This window comes from Diabrotica undecimpunctata, chromosome 1 (genome assembly GCF_040954645.1).
Source record: "Diabrotica undecimpunctata isolate CICGRU chromosome 1, icDiaUnde3, whole genome shotgun sequence".
Lineage (NCBI taxonomy): Eukaryota > Metazoa > Arthropoda > Insecta > Coleoptera > Chrysomelidae > Diabrotica > Diabrotica undecimpunctata.
This window is the reverse complement of record NC_092803.1, coordinates 5,287,554-5,313,957: the sequence shown is the minus strand read 5'-3', so window position 1 is coordinate 5,313,957 and position 26,404 is coordinate 5,287,554. Positions and strand designations below refer to the sequence as shown.

The window sequence follows — 26,404 nt, the reverse complement described above, 5'->3', positions numbered from 1 at the left end:
CATGCCTTCGCATTTTCTTTTCCATGTAGTCAAGGCTTTCTCTAAGTATATTTTGAATAGGGTTGGAGATGTGGAACAACCCTGTAGGAGCCCTTTTGTTGTGGTGAAGTCTCCTATGATTCTTGTTCCCATTTTAATGGACACTTTATTTTCTTTATACAGAGCTTTTTTAAATATGTAATGTTTATTCATAGCATATACATTATGTAGAAATAATAATATGTATGTACTTTTATTTTTTGTTACATGTATGTTGTACGTATCACGTTTCTGCTCTTCGTTTGACACATGTATTTGTCTAAATAAATTATTAAAAAAATAAATTGAGGTCTTTGGATTATCCGTGTTTTCGATTATCCGGCGAAGGCTCGGTCCGGGCTGGCCCGGATAATCGAGGTTCTACTGTAATGCATAAACGATTATTTATTTTATATAAGGTAAACAATATATTGTAGTTTTTAAATTAGGTTTAATTGAAATCATTGACTAAAATTTGTATACAGGGTGATTTACAAAACGAAATTACGATTTTCTCAATTTTTTAAATGAATCACCCTGTATATTATTTTTTAGAAATATTGTATTTATGATACTCTTTCATTTTTATATAGCATTCCCTATACCTAAACTCATTATTTTCCGAGATATGTTTAGTTTTCTTCAAATTTCGGGAATACATTCAATTTTTGTAAGTAGAAATAAGTATTGAGTGATAATATAACAAAATTATTTTTATTCAATAAATAACTAACAAAAAATATGTAACAATTAATGTGATATTAACGAAATATGTCTAAAGTAAATGTTCAAAATGTCCACCTTCATCATCTATACAAGTTTGTAACCGATATTCAAATGACCGAGCCACAATTCTCAACATTTTAAGTCAATTTTATACAAAGCTTCTCTTATTCTATTTTTCATATCATCTGGCGTTGTAAGAGGCTTGTGGTATACAAGGTCTTTATATAGCCCAACATGAAAAAATCAATTTTGGAGAATTCCTGCGATCGCGATTAAAAAGGTCATAATATGAAAACTGTAATTTTCAAAGCCTACCGTTTACGGTTTAATAATATGAAAACTGTCATTTTCTCACAGCCTACTATTTTACCTTTGTAACTGACACAAATGACCTTTTACTTATTAATAACTGCGCGCCAAAATCGGGAGTTAGGAATGTTTTATTAAAAATTCCTGGCTTAGAATACTGTTGATATAACAATCTAAAAATTTTTACATCAATTGTATATTGTTTTGCTTTCTGTTTTTGTGAGTTATTTATTGAATAAAAATAATCTTATATTATTATACAAAACATATTATTTTGTAGGAATTTCAGGAATCTTGTATTCCATTAAGGAAATATGATATTTCCATATCACATTTATTGATACATTCATTGCATATTGTTATGGTTTATATTTCTTGTTAGTTACTTATTGATTAATAGTTATTTAACCAACAAGTGTATTAATAAGGGCGATTAACAATTGAGATATATTAACGCGCGAGCGAAGCGAGTGCGTTAATGTTCGAGATTGTTAATCGCCATTTTAATTCACGAGTTCGTTACAAAACTTTTCCGTCGACCATACTTTTCAGAAATAAAAATATCTTAGTTTAAATTTTTATTTACTTAACGATAAATAATGACATACAATGACAGACAGTCTTACAGCGGCTACTTCATTTTAACTAATTTGTTAGTGGGAATATAAATAGGTATGTTTGGTTGACTACACCACAGGTAACTGCCAATCACAGAGCGTTAAATGTGGTTAAATTAATTTATGCAAGCAATGTATGTTGTGTTGCCTAATAAAATCGTTCATTAATAGAAAATCATTCAATAGGGGTCATTAATCAATGATTTTGAGGGTGTTAAATTTAATCATAAATGGATGGTCGACGGAAATAGTTATTTAACCAACAAGTGTATTAATAATGGCGATTAACAATTGAGATATTTTAAAGCGTGAGCGGAGCGAGCGCGTTAATGTTCGAGATTGTTAATCGCCATTTTAATTCACGAGTTCGTTACAAAACTTTTCCGTCGACCGTACTTTTCAGAAATAAAGATATCTTAGTTTAAATTTTTATTTACTTAACGATAAACAACAATTTTTTCAGCTTTCATTAACTTTATTCAAAGTTTAATTTTCCTTAGTGGTAGTTTTATTATTGTAAACATTAATATTCGAAATAGTACAATTACTGAAATTAAAGGAAGGTATTGATAAGTGATTATCTGCTGTATAGTATTTTGACAAATTTATATTTAAGTCTTCTTGGACCTGTGTAAATTCTGTGATAGAAGAAGAAGCGGTGGTGCCGAAGAAAGTACTTTGACAAGGTTTAGTAGTATTTTGTCCCAAGAGTTTTTCAGCCGTCTCAAGTTTATTCTGCATAGAATTATCTATATAACCTTCTGCTACGGCAGACGATTTCCACGTAGCCTTTAAATAGCTGAAAAGTCTGCACCACTGTCACACAGTATTGAGGCAGAGGAACGTCTAAAACAATGCCCAGTGTAGAGATGCGGGTGCTCTAATTTTAAGAATTTAGCAATAACGGAAGGAATTTTGGAAAACGTATTTATGCCAACTGGCTGTGTGGAACATCTGTTATTTTTATAAAAAATGAAAAATCGTTTATGTGGTGTGTGTGGCGGTCTTAAAGAAATATAGTTTTTGATCGTATTGAGAATGGTATTTGCTTCGTTATCTACGATGGTAAATATTCTATTTGTGTGTGTTTTTGATACTTTTATTGTGACAAGAAACTTTGACCCCAAGTCTTGAACATTATTTGTTTCTAATTTCAATAGTTCGTCCTTTCTTAACGCACCAGTTACTCCGAAAATCAATGCAACCTACAAAATGAAATGTTATAAAATGTGAGTATTAAATATATAAACTTAATTTACTGGTTTACCTTTATCATTAGAAACACGTCGTTAGGAGCATCAGAGATGAATTTCTGGACTTGTTCTTTTTCAAGTGTTTTTGATTTCTTTGGTACATAACCTGTTCTTTTTTTCTTGATAAACATAATTAACTTATTATATTTAGATATATCAATGTTTGATTTTAAACTTAAGGTTGATTTTAGCATCGAATATTTGGGCCACAAACTTGCTATTAGTCCTTTTTCGGCAATGTTTGAAAAATATGTCAACAATACAGATTCTGAATATCTTATTATTTTTCTCTCGTCACACCATGCAATAAATTCAGCGTATGTTTTTTCGTACAACACTCTGCTTTTTTCAGGCAGTAAACTTAAAGATATTTCATTTGAGCTTTCTGCCACTTCTGGTGGAGTTAGGTATATGTTTGGTTGCCTACACCACAGGTCACTGCCAATCACAGAGCGTTTAATTAATTTATGCAAGCAATGTATGTCGTGTTGCCTATAATGAAATCGTTCATTAATAGAAAATCATTCATTAATAGGGGGTCATTAATCAATGATTTTGATGGTGTTAAAATTGATCATAAATGGACGGTCGACGGAAAAAATAATTTTGTTATATTATCATTCAATACACAATACTTATTATCTATTACTTATAAAATCTATTACTTACGTTGTGGTTTCCTCATCTGAAGATTTTTTACTCTTTTTACTGGCATCTGAGTTATCAGATTCTTCAGAATTGCTGACCTGGCGCTTTGCCTTTTTCTCGGTATCCGAATCGTCTGAATCGGAAAGGACGATTTTCACTTTCTTCTTTCTGTAACAAAAACATTAGTTTATTGGAGATTTTAAAACAGTTAGATGAAAATTGACAACAACAAAAGTTCATACTGGAAACAAATTAAAAACTCTTTTACATGACGATTTTCACACATTATTTGTTTAAAAATCTCATTTATTTTTGTAACAGTTTAATTTTTTGTCTAAATGTCAAATTTGTTTGAGTTTCTCGCAGGTATATACAAATATCTCTGCAGTTTTGATTGAAAAATGTATTTAATAAACTGTATGAGAAAAAACATACTTGCTTGATTCCTTTTTGGTCTTTTCTTTCTGCTTTGCAGCAAAATCGTCGTCAGAATCAGAACTATCCAACGTTATCGTTTTCTTTTTCATCTCATCTTCATCCGATTGTTCGCTGTCGGAGAATTTATTTGTTACTTTCTTTACACTGGTATCAGCGTCGGACTCATCACTAGATATTAGATGCTTCTTCGACTTCTTTTCTTCACTATCGGTCTCGTCTGATTTGTTGTTTTTTTCTTTGACTTTATCGTCATCTTCTGATTCTTCAGATACATCCTGAAAGGAAAAGAAATTAGTGTTAGAAAATTTATATCTATTTTATCGACACTGACTTTTTTTGTTTTTTTTTTGTTCAGCGTTTGTCAATCTGTAAGAGAGCTACAACTATTAGGAAAGAAATATTCTCTTGAGAATATTCTGTTCTTACATCACTAGGTATACCACGAAACAATTGATTTTCTAATGCTATACCAGAGAACAACCGAACACAGAGAAGCGACAGTCCTTTGAAGTTACGTGGCCAAGCCGCCAATGACAGCTAACAACCAGAAAATTAATAGTCAGTGGGCATATCACACAATATAAATTCTTAAGAGCGTAGGCGCAAAATTTCGGGCCAATGTTTTTTGAATGCATTCATTTTTTTCGAATCCTGAAAAAACTAATAAGTATTTTTGAAAAATTTAAACGCAGAATGAAAGACTACATTATTACTGAGGGCCGAAAGTCCCTAAAAACACCTATAATGTTTATTTTAATAAGTTACAGGGGTGAAAAAAAAAGAGAAAAATTAATGTAATTTTTAATTTCAAATATCTCATTCAAAAAAACTTTTTGTTTATTCTAAGGGACTTTCGGCCCTCGGTAATAATGTAATCTTTCATTCTGTGTTTAAATTTTTCAAAAATATTTGTTAGTTTTCTCAGGATTCAAAAAAAATGATTGTATTTAAAAAGGATTGGCCCGAAATTTTGCGCCTACGCTCTTAAACGAAACAAATAAATTACTAAAAATCTTAAAATTACAACAGAACAAGACTTCAAAATTGCAAAAACATGGTTGCAAATAAACAAACTTACATTAAATTATGAAGAAACTAAATAGGTACTCATCTACTTTTTGCTATACCTATACAAAAGTTGTCTGCCAATTTTTAATTCGTTAAATATAAATAACAAAGATCATTGAAGGTACTGCGTCATTCGCCAATGTTTTTCTTTTATTTCCTTTTACAATAACATTATCTTCAAAATGCAGTTCACAAATCCTATAATTATTATAAAGTGAATCCATTTTGAATAACAAATCTTCTCGTCTGCAAGCTTCTATCCACACTTTGGCACTACAAATTTTTAACAGAACAAATTTTAAACAAAGAACTTTTTCTGTATTTATAAATAATACTTTATTACTTACAACTATAAGAGTATTAGAATATTCTAAGTATATTGTAAGTTATGAAATATTTAACTTTTGTCAAAATCTAATCTTAGTCACAAGTCACAAAAATGTCACTAAATATTGAGATATGCAACAAATAAAGTTTTAATATTTTTTATTTGTAATTCCCATTTAAAACTCCTAAATATTTTATGTACTTCGATCCATATATTTGATCTTTTTTATTTATATTTAACGAATTAAAAATTGGCAGACAACTTTTGTATATAGCAAAAAGTAGATGAGTACCTATTTAGTTTTTTCATAATTTAATGTAAGTTTGTTTATTTGCAACCATGTTTTTGCAATTTTGAAGTCTTGTTCTATTGTAATTTTAAGATTTCCCAATTATCGGTCTAATTATGTTTCCAACAATTTTTAGTTTGAGCATTTTAGTAATGTCTTTGTTTCGTTTAAGAGCGTAGGCGCAAAATTTCGGGCCAATGCTTTTTAACATTTTTTTGGAATCCTGAGAAAACTAACAAATATTTTTGAAAAATTTAAACACAGAATGAAAGATTACATTATTACCGAGGGCCGAAAGTCCCTTAGAATAAACAAAAAGTTTTTTTGAATGAGATATTTGAAATTAAAAATCACACTAAATTTTCTCTTTTTTTTTTCACCCCTGTAACTTATTAAAATAAACATTATAGAAGTTTTCGGGGACTTTTGACCCTCAGTAATAATGTGGTCTTTCATTCTGCGTTTAAATTTTTCAAAAATACTTATTAGTTTTTTCAGGATTCGAAAAAAAATGAATACATTTAAAAAACATTTGCCCGAAATTTTGCTCCTACGCTCTTAAATAAAATATTCTCGTGTATAAAACCCTCTATATATTTTTATTTCCTAAAAATACTATATTCGTATTGTTGTCTTCGAGCGCACTGACGCCGGGCTACCATCTGTTGATTTTTTGACCTGAGCCTTCGGAGACTTGCGTCTTTCAATAAAAGAAATAGCACTGACACCAAATTTAATGTTTTCATTTTGAACTATCCCTTGGCAGACCAAAGTTTATTTTTTATAGCTCGGACAGACACGTCGGCGTCGGCTTACTGTTCGAAAGTCAAACCAATACTATTATGTAATAACTAATAATAATTACAAAGCAATAGTAATTACCTGTTATTATTCTTAGGAAATCTAAATAAACTTATTCCTTTTCCTGTCACAGATGAACATCCGCGAATCGCACAAATATATCCAGACATTTTAAATATAAATTAAACTTTTAACTATAAACTATAACTATAAACTTATATATTTAACTATAAACTATAACTATAAATAAATTATATAAATGGTCAAATGCACTTGTTGTGTCGAGTATTTACCATAGACGCCTACGGACTATCGAAACCAACCAGAATTAAAGAATAAGCACGTGTTTTTGACAGTTACACAACCAGAATCGGGCATGCGTATACAAAAATGGTACGCCTTTTGGACCGTTGTGTCGCTTCTATGTGTTCGGTTTTTCTATGGCTATACTGAGATCAATCTAATACATGCTTTACTTACTGAGTTTTTATTTTTTTTCTTTTTGTCGCCATTTTTAGAACTGCCTGAAGGTGAATCTGAGTCTGCATCTTTCTGGGATTTCTTATCTCCGTCGACAGATTCCACATCTGAATTATTGGTTGATCCTTTTTTCGCTTTCGTTTTCTTTTTAGATTCCTCCTCATCCTCTGCATCTGTTGCTTTTTGGTTTTTGCCTCCCTTCTTCATAGTTTTGTCGTCTTCTGATTGATTTTTCGAATTATTCTTATTTTTCTTTGTATCTATATCCTCATCGGAATCTTCGCCACTTTTTACTGTATTTTTATTCTTTTTCCTTTTCGATCTTTGAGTACTGGAATCGCTGTCGTCTTCCCTTATTTTAACACTTTTCTTCGAAGATTTATCTTCGCCAGATTCCACATTTTTGTCAGTGGTAGTGGCTTTTCCAGTTTTTTTGTCCTTATTTGACTGATTTTCTTCCTCAGAATCATTATCGGTCTTATCTTTTTTCCCAGATTTCTTACTACCCGATTTATCATCATTTACCTCAGCATCTAGGTCTTTGGTTGATTTTTTACTTCTGGTCGTTTTTGAAGATTCGCCTTCATCATGGGAATCGTCTGATTTTACAGTGGTTTTCGATTTTTTCTTTCTGGATTTCTCAGTATCGCTTGAAGAATCGCCAGGTGATTTGCGGCCTCGCTTTGATTTTCTAAGCAACCTTAACTTTTCAAAACTAAAACACAAATTAAAAACAATTATTTTACCTCTTTCATTAACACATCAAAAAGGAATTTAATATCGCTTAGATGGAAAAGGTCTGATAGTTTTAATTGTTTGGACAATATCTTCGCTAGTTCATTCTAAGCTATAAGCTAAGTTTTCCATGGTATTTAGTGAGTACGTTATATAAAATATGACAAAACAAACTTGTCTATGACTTATGTTTATTAAGTCCATTAAATGTAAAGAGACTGAAGGTTTGAATAATGGACTAAGCATTAAAAAGTGGATTTTCAGTTATATATTTTTTTGACGTTGACAAAAGCGTTTGATAGTAAAATCTGAACCAAAGTTTACAAATTTATGATTAGAATTAAATAACTTAACATTCTCTGATTGTAGAATTCCAGAATCGGAGAAAACTTCCATATTGGTTTGACGAAGAGATAGATAAGATAGACCCTACCAAAAATTCTTAAATACAAAGAATGACACCGATAAGATGTCACGCCTGCCGTTGCTACCTCCCATGAGCGCGTTTTCCTCTAACTAAACCGTTATTGCTTTTTTTCGGCAACGAAAAACCTTTGTTTGGGTATCCAATGTTCGAAATTTTGAAGAAAAATATAAAGCAAATATAAATGTAACGTTATATTTTATTAAATCGTATCAAACAACATAATCGCAATCCCTGCATTATAATTAAACTTACATGAAAAAACATAAACAAAACATTGAAGATACACTCAATACTTAGTTATTCAGTTTACATGTATACCTTCCACCAACATAACTTTCATTGTTTCTCTCATAAACAGCTTTGAAGTCTTCACATTTATACAGATCTAACGGTACATACAGTCTGTCAAGCCTACAGTCTTCTATAAATCTTTGGATGATCTCGCTTTGTTCTGACTTTGTGACCAGTTCAACTTGGGAATGTCTAGAATCATTATTGTTAGAATTAGTGGTGTGAAAATAAGAAATACTAGGCACTGGCAACATACATGGTACATAAACACACATACACCCATATATATATATATATATATATATATATATATATATATATATATAAAGACAATCACAACTTTAGTAAAGAGATAGATTATAACAATCGTGTTTAGGTGTCACCGCAAAAATGTTTTCGATTTGTGAGAACCATGATACGTTGTTTATTTATGGAGAATTTAGCTGTCCAAATTTATGTGCATTGGTATCCCGAAAGGCAAACTCCTAATACTCGAATTGAAGGGCTAGGGTGAAGATTCCTTGTGAAGATTTATCGATATCTTAATAGATGACGCTACAGTAGCACCCTAACATCCTGGTATTATAACTGACAGTCGTCGTGACGAATATAATGGTATTTGTCATCATGGCGGCGAACAATAAGTTGTTTACGTCTTTGTGTGAACAAAATAAGCGAAATTTGCAAGAAATATGTGACACAAATGGTAGTTCAGAATGCGATGATAGCGATAAAGATCCAGACTACAGTTTCAACGAAGATATTGGCAAGAAAAAGGTAAGTTTTTGAATATTTGTCTCCAACTTGATTTAGCTTGAAAATAATGGTAATTGCGTAGATACCATTTTTTACGTATAATGACGAGACTAACGAATATAACCAATTCACAAGTAGTTACCATTGTTTTCATCAATTTAATGCTTTTTAAATGCATTTATTTTTTTCGAATATTCACAAAACTAATAAGTATTTTTGAGAAATTTAAAGCCAGAATGAAAGACTACATTACGAGCGAGGGCCGAAAGTCCTTGAAAACTTCTACAATGTGTATTTTAATAAGTTACGGGAGTGAAAAAGAAGAGAAAATTTAGTGTGAATTTTAATTTTAAATATCTGATTCAGAAGAAACTTTTCGCTTATTCTAAGGGACTTTTAACCCTCGGTAATACTGTAATCTTTCATTATGTGTTTAAATTATCAAAAATACTTATTAGTTTTCTCAGGATTCGAAAAAATGAATGCATTTATAAAGCATTTGCCTGAAATTTTCTTGCGCCTAAAAATGTTCTGTTTGTACAAATGTACAATTTCTTTTGCAGAAACATCGTAAGATATGGCCTACACCGTTATCCAACCACAATCCTAATGCAGTATCTGATGAACCTGACAAAGAAAACCCTGTTCGAGGAAAAAAAAGGAAACGAGGATGTAATATTAATCAGCGACAACAAAACACACGGAACAGTGGTCAATCATATACTTGTAAAAGAGGAAAGGGAAACGTTATACCACAAAATTCGATGGGAGAAGATTGTTTGTGCAAAAGAAAATGTTTTGAGGTAGTATCAGCAGACATGAGTAGTTATTTGGATGCATACAGATTAAGACAAAGGCCCGTAGTACCAAACCAAAGGAGTCGCCTTCCCGAAGGAGTCACTCTGTCGATTATTTAATAACAACTACAGGCAACACGAGGTATCAAATTTGTAAGAAAGCATTTCTAAATATTCATGGACTACAACATAATAGGGGTAGAGTCGAGAATATTGCTAAAAACATCAAACAAGGTTTACTAACGCCGAAAATGGATGAAAGAGGACGTCATGCAAATCACAAAAAAAAATTTCTAATGAGAACATTCTATTTCTTAAAGAATTTATTGAAAGACTCCCAAAATATTAGAGTCACTATTCCCGAAATGACAACTGTAACACGTATTTTATGACAATGGACTATACAATAGAGAAGTGCTATGAAGTTTACAAAATGGAATGTCTATCGCAAAATCAAGAATGTGTATCTGCTGATAAGTTTCGAAGAGTATTTACTGACGATTTTAATATTAAATTCAAATCACCTAAATCCGATACGTGCCATATATGTGATTCAATCTATGTTAGTATGAAAGAGGCTACAATACAAAGAAATGACGAACAAATTCAAGCGTTAAAATTGAAGCAAGAACTGCATCACAGGAAGGCTAAAGCTGGACAAGACAAAAATGCAATAAAAAAAGCACAAGAGAGCAATGAAACATATGCAATAACATTTGACCTACAACAAGCACTTCCAACCCCCAAATTGTCTACTGGTCCTACATTTTATAAAAAGAAACTGTTTTCCTATAATTTGGGTATACACTCGTTGTATCCTTCACAGGGATACTTTTATTTGTGGGATGAGTCAACCGCTGCTAGAGGTGCAGACGAGATCGGAAGCTGTCTGCTTAAACACTTCCAGAGGCACAATATTAAAGGACATACGTTAATAGGTCTCTCTGATAACTGCATCGGCCAAAATAAAAACTGGTCTTTGGTTGGAGTGTGGCTTCGTTTACTAGCTCTGGGAAATTTTAAGGAAATAATACATATTTTTCCACAGGTCGGACACACAATGTTACCATCAGACAGAGATTTTGCTGTTGTAGAAAAATACGTACGAGCTCATTGTCAATATGTATATTCTCCAGCTGAGTTGGAAAACATACTAAGAACATGCCAAAAGAAAAATCCATTCATCGTTTACAAGATGAATCAAGAAGATTTTTTAAAAGTGTCTGAAATGAGAAACTATTTTGTACAACCCAAGTCTACACCGGCTAATCCATGTAGTATTAGAAATGCTGTGCGAATGCGCTTCTCTTCTGAGAACTTTCAACAAATCGAAATCGCTGATACATACAATGGTGAGTTTAATTCATACCAAATTCAAAAAAGAGGAAGAACTGGGATCCTACAAGAACATTTTATTCGAGATCTTCAGAAAAAATATGCTACACGGCTTGGTATTGAACCTAGTAAACTTGAACATGTACTTTTGTGTCTGGATTGGATTCCCAATGTTCATCACGAGTTTTACAGGTCATTATTTGCAAAGTCCCTGTAATGTTTTTCTTATTTCTATTATTGTTTCTTGTGTTTATTTCTAATAACATTTTTTAGTATATTTGTTTCATTTTTATATCCTATGTGCAATTCAATAAACGTAAAAAATGGTATCTACAGTGTTTTTTATTTAAAGTATCGTTTTACTCGTAAATTTAAAATTCGTTTTCAGCGGTGAAGTTAAAATAAGCTAGTTAGAAGATTAACGAGTATACATGTGAAAATACTGCTATGACAAATGTCAATGCAACAGAGCAATCAATCGGTAAACTTTTAAGTTCAATTTCTGAACATTTGTAAAAATGTGACTTACCATTATCTTCACCCGAGCCCTTCAATTGTCTGTGAATGTTTCTCAAAGATTATCAGAAACGGGTTCTGTTGTAACGAAAAAAAAAAAAAAGAACGGAGAAACAAGAAGTATTCGTCGAAGTGTAGAAGACGACATTTTAGATGCTGTGGAGAATAATCCAAATGTAAGTACACGAACGGTGGCTAAAATGGTTGGAATGTCGAAAGACGTTGTTCATAGAAAATTTTAGAAACAATTTCTACATACATACTACTATTAGAGAGTACAAGATTTATAACAAGGTGATCTTCCTCGAAGATTAACATTTTGTAAGTGTTAAGTGTTATGTTTTGTCCGTACTTTTGTATAGTGCAGAAGTGTGGACGCTAAAAGTATCGATCATCAACAAAATTGAAGCATTGGAAATGTGGGTTCATAGACGAATGCTGAAGATACCTTGGACAGCAAGGAAAACGAATCAAGAAGTACTAAGGAGCGTCAACAAAGATAGAGAACTGCTAAAGACCGTTAAACATCGAAAAATGTCTTATCTCGGACATATAGTCAGGGGAAGTCGATATAAAATATTACAACTAATCTTTAAAGGTAAAATAGAGGGCCGTAGAGGTGTAGGAAGAAAACAAGTTTCTTGTTTAAAAAACATTCGTGAATGGACACAAATAACAAATGCAGGGCAATTACTCCATATTGCAGAAGATCGAGAAGCCTTCGCAATGGTGATCGCCAACGTCGGATAATTCTGATATGGCACGAAGAAGAAGAAGGTGTTCAAAACTCGTCAGAGAACCTGAATTTCCATATGTGCGGATGAAGCATGTTTCACGAGAAATGGTGTGTATACATTTTCATAATTGCCACATGTGGGGTAACGAGAACCCTTAACCCCTAACGAGCCCCAGCACATTTTACTAGATCTGTTAAAAATCTTCTTGATACCACTTATCCTCGTCGTTGGATTAGTAGGAATGGACCCATTTTGTGGTCACCGCGAATTCCCGAATGCAATGTACTGGATTTTTATTTTTGGGGACATCTGAAATCGTTAGTTTATGATAACCGAGATGAAATCGAAACATACCTGAATTAGGGAACGAATTTTTGATGCAGCAGAAACTATCCGGCATAATTTAGTTAACTATGGCATTACTAATAATTTAGTTCAGTTAGTACAATCAAGTAACTAATTTAATTTTAGTTCAGAAGTAAAAAATTACTTATAGTCCAAGCATAGTGTAAAAAATAAATTAGAATTATTAAACGTTGTCTGTTGTATGTAATTTCCACTTCCACTGAACCAAGATACCAGTAGGCAGACTGTTAACAACCTAGAAGAACTTAATGCCAATTTTGTTACTGATGCAGCATATAAATAATCGAATAGATGAGAAAATGAAACAGACAAAAAGACACCAAGTCAAAACATCTACCTAGGAAATTGGTAAATTGAAAGAAACTAGAAAACTGGGAAAGCCATACAAAGGGAAGAAGAAAACAGTAGAAGTCTGGAAATAAGATGTTGAAAGAAAAGAAAAAGTAACGAAGTCTCGATGTTTTTGCAAAAATATAACAGCAAAGTACGATGTGCAATTATTAAATGAAGAGGATAGAAAAAGTAATTTTGATGAGTTTTGGAAACATGAGTGGGAGGCCAAGAAGTTGTATGTCAAATTTCTTACCAACAAGATTCTAATAGACAGAGCTGGAGATAGGAAAGAAAGTGAACAAAGCAGATAGAAATGGTCTAACCAGATTTAGCTATAAGGCTCACACTCCCTCTAAGGGGAAAATTCACTTATCCCAGATACCTACGGTATCAAAAGGATTGAGCTCTGGTGGGACCCTTTCCGTGTTATCGAGCACTAGGTGACTTGGTATGTTGGAGTATCTCTCAAAAATTTTCGTACACATCTGGACGTAGCGAGGAGTACAGCTTTTTGCATGGCCTTATAGAGATGTTCATTTAGACCCAGCTGTTTTATGTTCTCTAGGAGGTTTTTGGGAAAAACACCAGCAATAGATAGAATAATAGGTACTGTCTGGGTACTTTCCGTTCTCCATTGTCTCCTGATTTGTATTTCTAGATCTCTGCACTTGGCGATCTTTTCGTTGTATTTAACACGTAAATTATTGGTGTTGGGTATCGCCACATTAATACGTGTTGTTTGCCTAGTAAGTTTATTAACTAGTATGAGATTTGGTCTATTATGCGACACTGGTTGGTCTGTGAGTACAGTGCGGTCCCAGTATAACATTTTCAAGCATTCTGTCAGGGACGTATTGATAATAACGAAGATGGTCGGTTTGGAGAAGTCCCAGTTTGTCAGCTAGTTCTTGGTGGATAATCTTTCCTACTGAGTCATGGCGTTCTTAATAATCAGTAAATATCATGGCCTTATTAATATCATTTAAAAAAAGGGACATATAATATTAGATTCTATAAAAACATGTTTTTACACACTTTATCAATTCGCGAGTGGACAGCTTTGAACTGGATGAATGAAGATAAGGACTGGGAAGAAACTAAGACAGAAGAAATCTTAACTCACTTAAATTAAGGACTGTTTAAATAAAAAAGGACCTATGTAAGTCTTACAAGTGCGGAAATTTTCATGTAAGTAATTATGAATCCTGTATATTAAGCAAAGAAGAAGCTAGAATGAAGAAAGGCGAGGATAAGAGAGATACAAAATACTTAACATGTACAATGTACCTTCAATACCTTCTGCTTACCCTAAAATCTACAGTGTCTACTATGCACTATAAATCCAAGCTAGCTGTATTTAGCTATGTCATTTAAAAACTAATGATGGGCATGGTTCCTTTGGAATAAAACAGGAGATTTAACATCTACTGACAGGAGATTTAACATCTAATGAAATTGCTATTATTATTTCTTATTTTGTGTTATCCCCGCTCTCTTGTGGGAGGAAAAAATTCTGCTCTACAGTGATGGTTATGAACTATATCAAAATAGAAGTTGTAATGTTTCCAATGCCCTATTACATATCTCTTCTAGTAAGAATGATGTAATTGAACAAAAATACCCAGAGGTTGGGCATACTCAGATGGAAGCTGATTGCATATATTCTACTAGCGAATGAACCCTACAAAATAAGTTAAATGTACCAGCTGATTATGTTAACGTGTTCTTTGAAGCCAGAAAATCTCAACCTTATAATGTTAAGTATCTTTACAATATCATAGGAGACTTCACCAAAACAAAATGGCTCCTGTAGGGTTGTTCCACATCTCCAACCATATTTATAATATACTTAGAGAAAGCTTTGACTACATGGAAAAGAAAATGCGAAGGCATGGGAGTACCGGTACGGAACGAATACCTATATACGTTAAGCTTTGCAGACGATCAAGTAGTGATTGCGCAAGACCAAGACGACCTCAGCTACATGATGAAGAAGCTACAAGAAGAATATACCAAGGCTGGCCTAGATATTAAACCTCGCAAAAACAGAGTACCTATCTACAAGTGAAGAAGACATAGAAGATCTACAGATTGATGACAACGTAACAATCAAAGGAAAGGATAAACTCAAATATTTGGTGTTTATCATCACGAAAAAGGCAACAACAGAGGAAGAAATTATACAAAGATTAGGACAAACAAGAACAGCAATCCGACAACTTAACTCAGTATGATACACATCTAAATATGAAGACAAAAACACAGATTTACAAAACATTAGTGCGAAGTATTATGACATATGGGGCTGAAAATTGGATCATAAAGAAGAAAAAGTAAGCAGTAAGATAGTAGCAACAGAGATGGAATGTCTGCAAAGATGCTGCAGAGTAACAAAAATGGATAGGAGAAGTAATGACGAAATAAAGCAAAGAACATCAATAGAAACAGACATACTAACATATATAGAACAAAAAAGACTAAAGTGGTATGGACATGTAAGAAGAACCAGCGACAGCAGATGAATAAAGAGAATAACCGAATGGAGCCCCATAGGAAGGGGGAAAGAGGACGACACAGAAAATCCTGGAGGAACGAAGTAGACGACGCCTTGAGTAAGAGAGGCCTAAACGATGGAGAATGGGACAAGAGAGAGAGATGGAAACGGTTGAACGAGGGATAGAATCCCTGAATATATATATATATATATATATATATATATATATATATATATGTATATATATATATATGTATATATATATATATATATATATATATATATATATATATATATATATATATATCTTTACAATGATTTCTTCAAATGTTTTGATAAGCACTTATTTTATAAATCGATTGAACCCGGAAAGAGTGTTGGTTCATCATGTGTTGTGGATGTAAGGGCATTAAGATATCTCTTTTTAGATTTAGAGGGTAAAATTCAATTTAAACTAAACTTTTCGGATGACTGGGAGGATCTTCTCCAAAGGAATGACATTAAAGTTTCTCCTACGCTGGTTGAGAATCTTCCCAAATCTTTACAATGGAAGAATGAAGATTAAGAAAAGATGGTTTGATGACCTACAAGATTTGAAGTCAGTTGTAGACAGGTAGTATCATGAATTTTACTATAATATTCCTCACGATGTATTGTAGTAACTCCAAATTAGGTCTCGAAACATCATATATCTAGTTAAACCAGGTATAAATTTAATGTTTTAGCAAACATATTAGATCCACATTATTTTTTTTAATATGTTTTAAACAATAATATTTCAGCTGGCTCCTGTAAAGTTTGTCATTCCAGAGTTACAACGAATGTGAATTACAATGACGATATGTGAATACGATTTAAATATTTTGACGTGACAACGTCTTAAATTAGGTTGTGGCTCGGAGTCATTTAAGAAAAAGTGTAACGCCCGCTCACGTCTGTTACAGTGAGTCACCGAACGAGAGAGAGGCCCGCCGGACCGGCGAATGCCTTGCGTCTCTCTCCCACTCAAACATGATCGGTACGCTGTGCGCGCAGCACTAGAGAATTAGGCGCGTTGAATCGGTGCGTGCTTCCGTGCTTGTGTCTCTGTCTTTCTCGAGCGTTCTTGGCGTTCAAGACACATTACAGCAGAAACACTTCCTTTCATTTCATATTTCTCCTATCATCGTCCTATCCTCAACAAAATCACTCAAATAGAAATTAGTTAAGTTTAAGTTTACATGTACAATGTTTTAGTAAACAAAATATATTTCTATAGTTAAAATTTGTGCAATTCTTATTTTCATTCAATTCCTTGTTCCTATTGTGCAATTTAATAATATTCATATCAATAAATATTCTACCGAGAAAAAGACGTTGTCACGTAAAATCTTCGCCCGTAAAACCGACTTTACAGGCAACCGATTTTTCAAAAATTAATATAAGTAGGTTTGTTATACAAAATGAGGTTTCTTATAAATCTCATTATGGTTTATAAAACAAAGTGTGAAGATATTTAAGAGTTACAACAAAAAGATGACAGCTTCAATGTACATAAAAGGATTCAATTATTAGCAACGTTTAAATATTATGCATCGAAAGAAGAAAAATGACAAGCCCAGGCAAACTAAGCAATATTCTTAATCTTATTGAAGAATGTCTTGGTACATATGTTCCACAGCATATATAAATCAGGAATTATACCACTGATATTAATCTTTGATACCAAGAATGGCTGAATCAACTTTTATAATGCTATAAAAGAAAAGAAATCCTAAACAATGCCCAGATACATGCTATTAATATTAGACCACGCAAATTAGCTCAATTTTAATTTAAAAATGTTATCTCTAAAGTGGGGGATTACCAGTACATACAGTTTTAGAACAGGAATACCCACGATAGACGCTATACATACACTACACTAAAAAAAGTGATAGAGAAAACATACGAGTACGACAGAGAAACACATATACTTTTTCTAGACTTTAAACAATCTTAGACCAATCTTAGGAATTGGACCGGTCTAACGTCAACTGATCTATTTTGAGCTGCTGTGTGAAGATTATCAGAAAAATACTGCAACTAAAGATGGAAAACGAAGTGTATGCAAATCACGAAATACAAGAATGATTGGTCAAGAGAACATAGTTGGAGCAATAAAGGCACAAAGAATTAGTTGGTATGGACACATAATGAGAAGAGAGGAGAGCAATCCGTTAAGAGTTAGAACAGAATGGATACCACCAGGTAAGAGAATCAGAGGCAGACCTAAACTGAGATGGAGACAACAAGTGGAAGAAGACTTAAGGAATATGGAAATTAGAAATATAGAAAGGACAACCAAAGAGAGAGAAGAATGGAGAAAAGAAGCGGAAACAGCGAAGTAACACCAGAAACTTTAAAACCAAACCCATAATTGGATGATCTTCACACAAAAAGGATCTTCAAGTGAAAAATTATATAATGTTTAATGATAGAAAGCGATGGAGGGATACAAAATAAAAATAAATGAAATTTATTTAGCTGAAAAATAAATAGCTGAAAAGTATGTATCTTTTCAGCGGTTGTGGTGGGTGGGGGCTGAATTTTTTACTTTTCGGAGAAATATGACATCCTGTCAATAAATTTAAAATATAAAAGTTTTGTTATATAACATTTTTAACGTAACCTCAAATATACCGAAAAAAAAATGAAGAAAATTATCTTTTTTTGATGAATATTTATATATCATAGTTTACAATAGTTATTAACTTTTTGCTCGATTAACAGCTCTATAGAAAATTTGGCTGTGGATACAGTGACTCTTAAGAGTTAAAGCCAAGGGTAATCTGATACAACAATGAGAAAGATTTACTGTTAGTTAACTACTGCAATTAAGCTGACAAAAATGACGATCCAGAATGAACAGAACACCCGAAAATAGATCTTGAGTAGATTTTGAGTTAAAAACTAAATCAGCATTTATGTTCTTCAAATACACTCAGCAAAAAAAAACACAATGGAGAAAATTTTGGTCAAATTCAAAGTATTTAATTTTTTTTATTTTTAGTCCTAATTTGATGATTTTTTTAACACACTGTATAAATTTATAAATTTTAAATTGGTATAGTCAGTTTTTTAATAAAATTTTATATTTGACCTTTTTGTACGGGGTTAAATAAAATGTGGTTTTATTATCCTAACTTTGAAACATCCTGTGGAATAATTCTGTTTGCGAATTTTCGTAAAACATTATTTTTCGTTTGCAACCATGTCTCCTAAGCATTGTGTTTTTTGTTTCAAGTCACAATATGCCTTGGTTCATTTTTTAGAGCCAAATGAATTTGCCACCCACAATTTAGGACTTTTTAATTATGATTATTTTGGAGTTATTTTGTTATAAGACGAGGTGTCTTTGGTGACTATTATCATTATGTCATATTGACACTTACATTTTGTTTATCTATGATTGATCATGATTCTTAGTGTCGAAGATTGTGCGAAAGCCGTTGCTCTGGTTGAAGGTGAGCAAAATTATGAATATGTGGCTAGAGTACTACACACTCATCGCTCTACCATCCAAAGGGTAGTGGAACGTTTTACACGAACTGGAACAAACAAGCGTAAAGCGGGAAGTGGCAGGAAGCGCAAAACTACCGCTTTAGATGATCGTTTTATACGAGTGAACGCTTTGCTGGATCGTCATTTAACAGCGGTGCAAACAAGAAATCAGCTTTAAGAGGATCGAGGCAATAATGTAAGTGTATTTACAGTTCGTCGAAGGTTACATGAATTTGGTTTGCAAAGTTGCAGACCAGCAACTGGGCCCAAATTACTTCCACGGCACAGAGTGGCTAGACTACAATTTTCCAAAGAACATTTACATTGGAATTTAGGACTTTGGTATCGGCAGGAATATCCCAAAAGAGACTGCACACCGGTATATTGAGGAAATTTTAGCGAATCACATAGTACTCTTTTCTCAATATATCAACGATGATTTTCTATTAATGGAAGATAATGCGCGACCCCTCTCTGCAATGTGTGTCACGCAATATTTAGAGGAAGTTGGTATTAATAAAATGAACTGGCCAGCGTTATCGCCAGATCTGAACCCAATAGAGCACGTTTGGGAACTAGAATGAGAATGAAACATCCAGCAGGATGATATTCGCAACCTCATAGACAGCATGAGCCGACGTGTACAGGCAGTTGTAGAGGCTAGGGGAGGCAATACAAAGTATTAAGTTATTTTATAGTAGTTTTTCTTTGCTATTTGCGTACTTAGGTTAAGTTATATTTAAGTTGTTTTTTTATGTTTTGTTATTGTTATCATTGTTCATTAAATCCAAGATCATGTCTTTGCTTACAGTGCTTCTGGGATGTCTTTATGACATTCCTTCGATATCAGTCACCAAAGCCCCCATCGTCGTATTACAAATTAATACAAAAGATAATGATAATAATATTATAATTCATAAATTGTGGGTGGCAGTCATTTCGCTCCTAAAAATGAACCAATCCATATTTTCACATGAAACAAAAAACATAATACTGAGAAGACCTGGTTGCAACCGAAGAACAAGGTTTTATGAAAATCCGCTAAAGGAATTATTCCACAGGATGTTTCAAAGTTAGGATAAAAAACCACCTTTCGATTAACCCCATATAATAAGTCAAATACAAAATTTTATTAAAAAACTCACTATGCTAAATTAAAATTTATAAATTTTTACACAGTGCGCTAAAAAATCATCAAAATAGGGCTAAAAATAAAAAAACTGAAATACTTTGAATTTGACCAAAATTTTCTCTGTTGCGTTTTTTTTTGCACCTGAGTGTACCTATATAGCATTACACATTACATATTTTTGTCTCATATAGAAAATTTACTCAATTCTTAATAGATCAAAGTCTGCACCACAAACTAAACTAAAAGATGTCCATCAACAAAGATAGTTTCAAAAGCTAATTGAAGTTAAGGGACAAACATATTTTGGTTAGTAGCCCAACAAAAAATATTCTAACAATTCTACCTTAACACTGCAAAACTCTCTTTGTTTCTGTTAAAGACCTCCTTCATCTTGTGACACTCATATAAAGGTAATGGAACATACACTTTGCTGTTCAGCTTCCCATCATTAGATCTGGATCTCAGTTGTACATTAGTTCTTTTAGAAGTTTTTGATTTTCCATGATCAGAATCACTAGAAGAACCATCTGACTTATCAGCTGTAGATTTTTTGTTCGTTGCTTTTGATGGTCTCTTGAATTTAGCCCTAAGACCCTCTCTCGCTAAAACTTTGTCTTTTTCCACTGCTTTTAGTCTTTTTGATTTTCTACTACTACTGTCTGATTCAGAATCTGATATTTTAATTTCTGCTTCGTTGTCCAAATTTACAGAAACTTTGCTGTTCTTATCTTTACGTTTAGTAGAGTTCTTGTCAGCTTTTGATTTATTATCCACATTTTCACTTGGTTTTTTAGAATTAGTTTTAGTGTTTTTCGTATTTGTAAGTTGTGGAACACTATTTTCTTCATCGGAACTGCTTAGGACTATGACAGAACTATCAAACTGCACATTTCTTCGTATATTGGGATCAATCAGTTTATTTAAATCTACTAATCGAATTCTTGGAGGTTCGGTCTCACTTTTTACATCTGCACTTTTGGAATTATCTTCTTTTTCAGTCCTATTGCCCTTTTCAGCACCATCACTTGCTAAAGAATCTTCTTCCACAGTTGTCTCTTCTACTACTGATTCCTCTTGAGTTGTCAGAGAATCTTCTTTACTTTTGTTATCTTTTTTCGCAGTTGTCTCTTCTACTGCTATTTCCTCTTGAGTTGTGGGAGAATCTTCTTTATTTTTGTTATCTTTTTCCACAGTTGTCTCTTCTACTACTGATTCCTCTTGAGTTGTCAGAGGATCACCTTTATTTTTGTTTTTTTTATTTTTATTTTTTTCCACAGATGTTTGTTCTGCTGCTGTTTCCTCTTGAGTTGTCAGAGGATTTTCTTTATTTTTGTTATTTTTTCCCACAGTTGTTTCTTCTACTGCTGTTTCCTTTGAAGAAGTATCACTTAGTTTATCATTTTTCTCAGCCTCAGTTTCTAGTGGGTTCTTTTTATTTTTGTCATTTGTTTTAGTGGGTTCTTCTGAAGTTGTAGTTTCATCTTCCGGACTATCCATGAGTTCTGGTATATCATTGGGGGAAACTGAAACAACAAAAAAAATCACTTCATAAAAATTCACAAAAAATTAACATGACTGATATTTTATTATTATTTTTTTAATCAGTGTTTACACTTTATATCAGTAAATATATAAAGTACAATATGAAATATAGCTTAAATATCGTATATTGATCATAATAATACAATATAATCAGTGATAATGAGTTTCTTATATGTGGAGATGCTAATCTGAACTTCCTAATTAAAAACAGAAATGATCTAATAAATTTATTAGCTGAATTTAACATTAAACATTTCATTAATGTTCCCACCAGGATAACAAACACACCTACAACATGTATTGAATATTTTTTTTAGTAGTTTGGACTTAAATAACATAGAAGTAGTTAACTCATTTCTCTCTAATCATACATATCAAATAGGCTCTTTCATTGTCCCATTAATGCATAACTGTAATCATTCCTTTCAAACACATAATTTTATGGAATCTAATATGGATGTTTTCCGAAATGTATTATCTAGGGAAACCTGGCACGAAACTTATTCAGCTATCACTGTCAAGGATAAAATATCAGCATTTTATGGAACATTTTTATATCATTATAACACAATTTTTCCAAAAATACAAAAACCAGCCAAACTGTACAGCAAAAGTAAGTTTCCTAAGCACATCAAAGAAATGCATAATATGCTGTGCGAAATGAATGTATTATGTAAAATGTTAAATAGTTGATTTTATACAGAACGATATAATACTTTTAAAAAGCAATATCAACAAATCAAACAACAGTATTTAAAACAAAGAAATAATGGACGCATTGAAAATAGCAACAAAATGACAAAAGAAAGTTGGAAAATCATCAATAATAATCAAAATAGAAATAAACCTACATTAGCAAATACAATTAAAATAAATGACAATGAAAATATAAAAACTAAAGATAAAGCCAACCTGATAAATAACTATTAAATTAATAAAAATAATAACTCAACTCCAAAGTATCTCATGAAAATTGATCAAATTTCCAAGACTGTTTATCCTCCCACTACACCTGCAGAAGTACTGTCACTTATAAGTAAGACTACAGCTAAACATGCTGTAGGTTTAGAGATGAAATCAATGGTAGGGTTATATGTTGCAGTCACATATTATGTGAACCCTTTTCACATTTAATCAACGAATCTTTTATGACGGGCCAATGTCCCAATATAAAGGAATCCAAGGGATTTCCAATTTGTAAAAATGAACGTGCTCCAAGTAATGAGAAATATCGTTTGATTTGTATACCCAGTCAGATTGCAAAGTTGTTTGAACTGCCATTCTGTGAAAGACTAACAAGCTATCTAGAAGCATTTCATTTACTGCCAGATGTCCAAAATGAGTTCAGGAAAGGCAAAAGGTCACAATTGAAGGTTAAAATAAGTTTATGGATGTTTCAATCTCCACTTCGGAAATCATTCTCAGAATACTTGAAACCATTCTCTCTATTGCCAATTGATATTTGTGTGTAACTTGTGAATCCTGAGAATAAAGCTTTTTTCTATTCTATTCTATTCTGTATTTTGAGAACTATTTCCAAAGTAGAGATTCAAACATCAATAAACTTATTTTAACTTTTAATTGTGACTTATTCTCATTAAAATACTAATTACTTTAAAATGCCACAAGAAAATAGTTTCAGAAGAATATTTAAATTAAAAATTTCAAGATAAAAAGATTCAGTTATTTAAAAGTATGAAAAGTTAAAATAAGATTTTATTGAAATGTGAAATTTTAAATTCAGCGGTTCTTAGGCGTATTTCAAATGCCTCATATTAATTTGTTGCCAAAACTCAAAATTCCATGTTATAAATTTTGAAGATAAAGCTCCATCAATGGATATTCCAAAGCCTGGTCAATGAAAGTTATAAATTTTATTCACCTCATAAGAATTGTAAAAAAATGGCATTCACACAAAGTTTATTTATTTAGTAACATTACAGAAACTGACTTAATTTGGGCAAAACACAAAAATTACATATGATAGCTGCACTTTTTCCCTTTAAAAGACATTTTATCAATAGGAAACTCTGATCAAAAAGATATCGAATCTGACATTCAATTCATTCAAATATTTTTGTTGAAAGTTATCTCAGCTACATTTTTTATTTGAAAAATTTTTTCTACTGCATACAGATTCTTAGTAAATAAACTTTTTCAGTTTTCCCACCACCATGAGGGAGGGGTTTTAGAGAGAAGCCAGGGGATAGGAGAAGTAAACTTTTTTGCATCATTTTTAGGGTTGCAAAATTAATATTCTCTGCAAAATTCAGCTTTTTCGTATGATTTTTAGAGGTTCACTGACTATTTTTTTTGCTTATTTATTGATAACTATTATAACTTAATGAATAAATTGATTTCTACATTCCTATGTGATTTATCAGATCAAATCAACTATTTATCATTCCTGCTAACTTAAATAATTACAATTAACATTCACAAAGATTATTCACATTCAAAATCAACTACACTATGCAAATAATCTACAGTTGGACCTTATTAAAACTTAAATAAATTCAATATGTCCTTAAACACTTTCCCTGAGGGGTTTTATTTCAGAATGTGTGCCTGAATGTAATGACCTTTGTGATAGCATTTAAAATATGCAGATAACACAAAAAATAGCGTCATCTGCACAGAATGAGAAATAACAGCAAAAGTTAAAAATTCTCTTTATTGTAATTATCTTTTACTATTACTATTGTTGATGATATATATGATTTTTGTTATGGTGTTGTACTGTACCTGTACGGTATTATTATCAAGCTATTTCATTAAATTCTATATTCACTACTGTAAAAAGGAGAAACCCCTAAAAATAAATAAAAACTTACTTCCATTAGAAGCACTTTGGTCACCTGCATTGTCTGCATGGATATTATCTTCTGCAATAGTTCTATCACTATCCAAGCAAACACTCGAGTCTAATCCATTTGGAACATTGTTAGGCACTGATTTATCAGTCTGGGATTCTTCACTCTGTTTTTGTTTATTGTTGTAATAATCATCAAATTTGTCCTTAACTGCTTTTGAAAGAATAAATAATTTGTTTATGACTTCCTTTGTTTCCTCATCAGATGATTTCTTTAAACATATTTCTTTATCAATATAATCAATGTAGTCTTTTACTTTAGCTATACCTTCTAAAACAGTACAAACTACCTCTTCATTAGACATGTTATCACCAAAAGAGCAACCTAAAATAACATACCAGACCTTTTAGTGACAAGTGACATCATTCACAATTGGTCTAGGTGAAGATAGCTACAAATGAAGCTGGCAGAAAGAAATATTGGCTTCTCAGTGTTGCCATGTCCTTGGAACGTATGTTATAATATCCTTTAAGTTCAAATACAAAGAGAGCTTTTAAGTACATTTTTATTTCCTTATTTTGATTCTGCAATTTTTTAATTTACATAAAACACGACCAAATAAATATTTGTTTTTTTCCATTTTAATTGCAGTTAATTATTTTTTTTATATACCAGCCGATAGATTTGGCAATAGAGCCATAATACTCCAACCACCAGTTGCCAGATGTCTTTTTAACTCTATTCTTTATACTGAAATTATACTATTTACATTTTAAAAACTGTTTTAAAACTATTTACTTTTTGTTTTTTGGTAGTTCTAAATTATTTATTTTTATATATCTTACTGATTTTGATTGCATATGTTTCATTTTTAATGTAAATTCCAACATTGCCAAACGCCAATAATTCGGTCTGTCAAACTAATTTGACTCTATCTTCACACAGGCCAATTGTGAATGATCTCCAAGATTTTTAATATTAACTGATTGTATTTTAGCAAAATGTTTCTATTTGAAAACAATACATTTTTACATATTTCCCGCCAAAACAAAAATATTCTCTGAATATAGGCTACATGTACGTACCTATATGTTTAAGTTCAAAAGCATCCACATGTATTATACTGGCACTTATATTTAACATTTACTCTCGAAAAAATTTCATAAAAACAAACATCCTCTATAAATCAACGCCATTTTGCAGAGCTGCTTTTTTTGACTGTCGGTGTCGACCGTCAGGTGTGTCAATGTTAAGTCAAATGTCAATACACAATTCATTTGCTTTCATTCTGTGGTGAGGGTTTTATATACCAAAGAAGGAAAAATAATTATTTTGTGTTTATACACACTGAGAATATAAAATGAAAATGTCGCTATGCTTATATAGTCTTAATTATTTATATTTTTTCTAACACACAAAAATTTTACGATTGTGGGAGCCTGTCGATGACATTTATTTTGAACACTATCAATCGAAATATCGATAGAAGTCCATTGTTGCACTAGTTGCAGATTTGTCAGTAGATGTAGAATAATTTATATTGTTAAGCCAACTTTTTGTATGGCTATTTTTCCTTTTATTTATACATTATACATTAAAGTTACTTTATTCCTTTCCTCCATTGCTAGAATAT

General features: G+C 32.0%; 1 protein-coding gene across 3 annotated transcripts in view; it reads right to left on the bottom strand.

Annotated features, from left to right (window-relative positions):
- Positions 1 to 25,989, bottom strand: part of XNP (ATRX chromatin remodeler XNP) — a 77,772-nt gene extending 51,783 nt beyond the window's left edge. The window contains exons 1-7 of one of the 3 annotated variants that reach the window (XM_072536174.1): positions 25,857 to 25,989; positions 24,793 to 25,155; positions 20,760 to 21,939; positions 8,456 to 8,620; positions 6,976 to 7,690; positions 4,007 to 4,284; positions 3,593 to 3,739 (exon numbers count right to left, since the gene is read on the bottom strand). In XM_072536174.1, coding sequence (XP_072392275.1) covers positions 3,593 to 3,739; positions 4,007 to 4,284; positions 6,976 to 7,690; positions 8,456 to 8,620; positions 20,760 to 21,939; positions 24,793 to 25,155; positions 25,857 to 25,914 — 2,906 coding nt within the window. In that variant the 5' untranslated portion in view covers positions 25,915 to 25,989. The remainder of the gene's footprint in view (positions 1 to 3,592; positions 3,740 to 4,006; positions 4,285 to 6,975; positions 7,691 to 8,455; positions 8,621 to 20,759; positions 21,940 to 24,792; positions 25,156 to 25,856) is intronic. The other 2 variants (XM_072536180.1, XM_072536187.1) reach the window with 2 other exon arrangements.
- Positions 25,990 to 26,404: the final 415 nt, after the last annotated feature.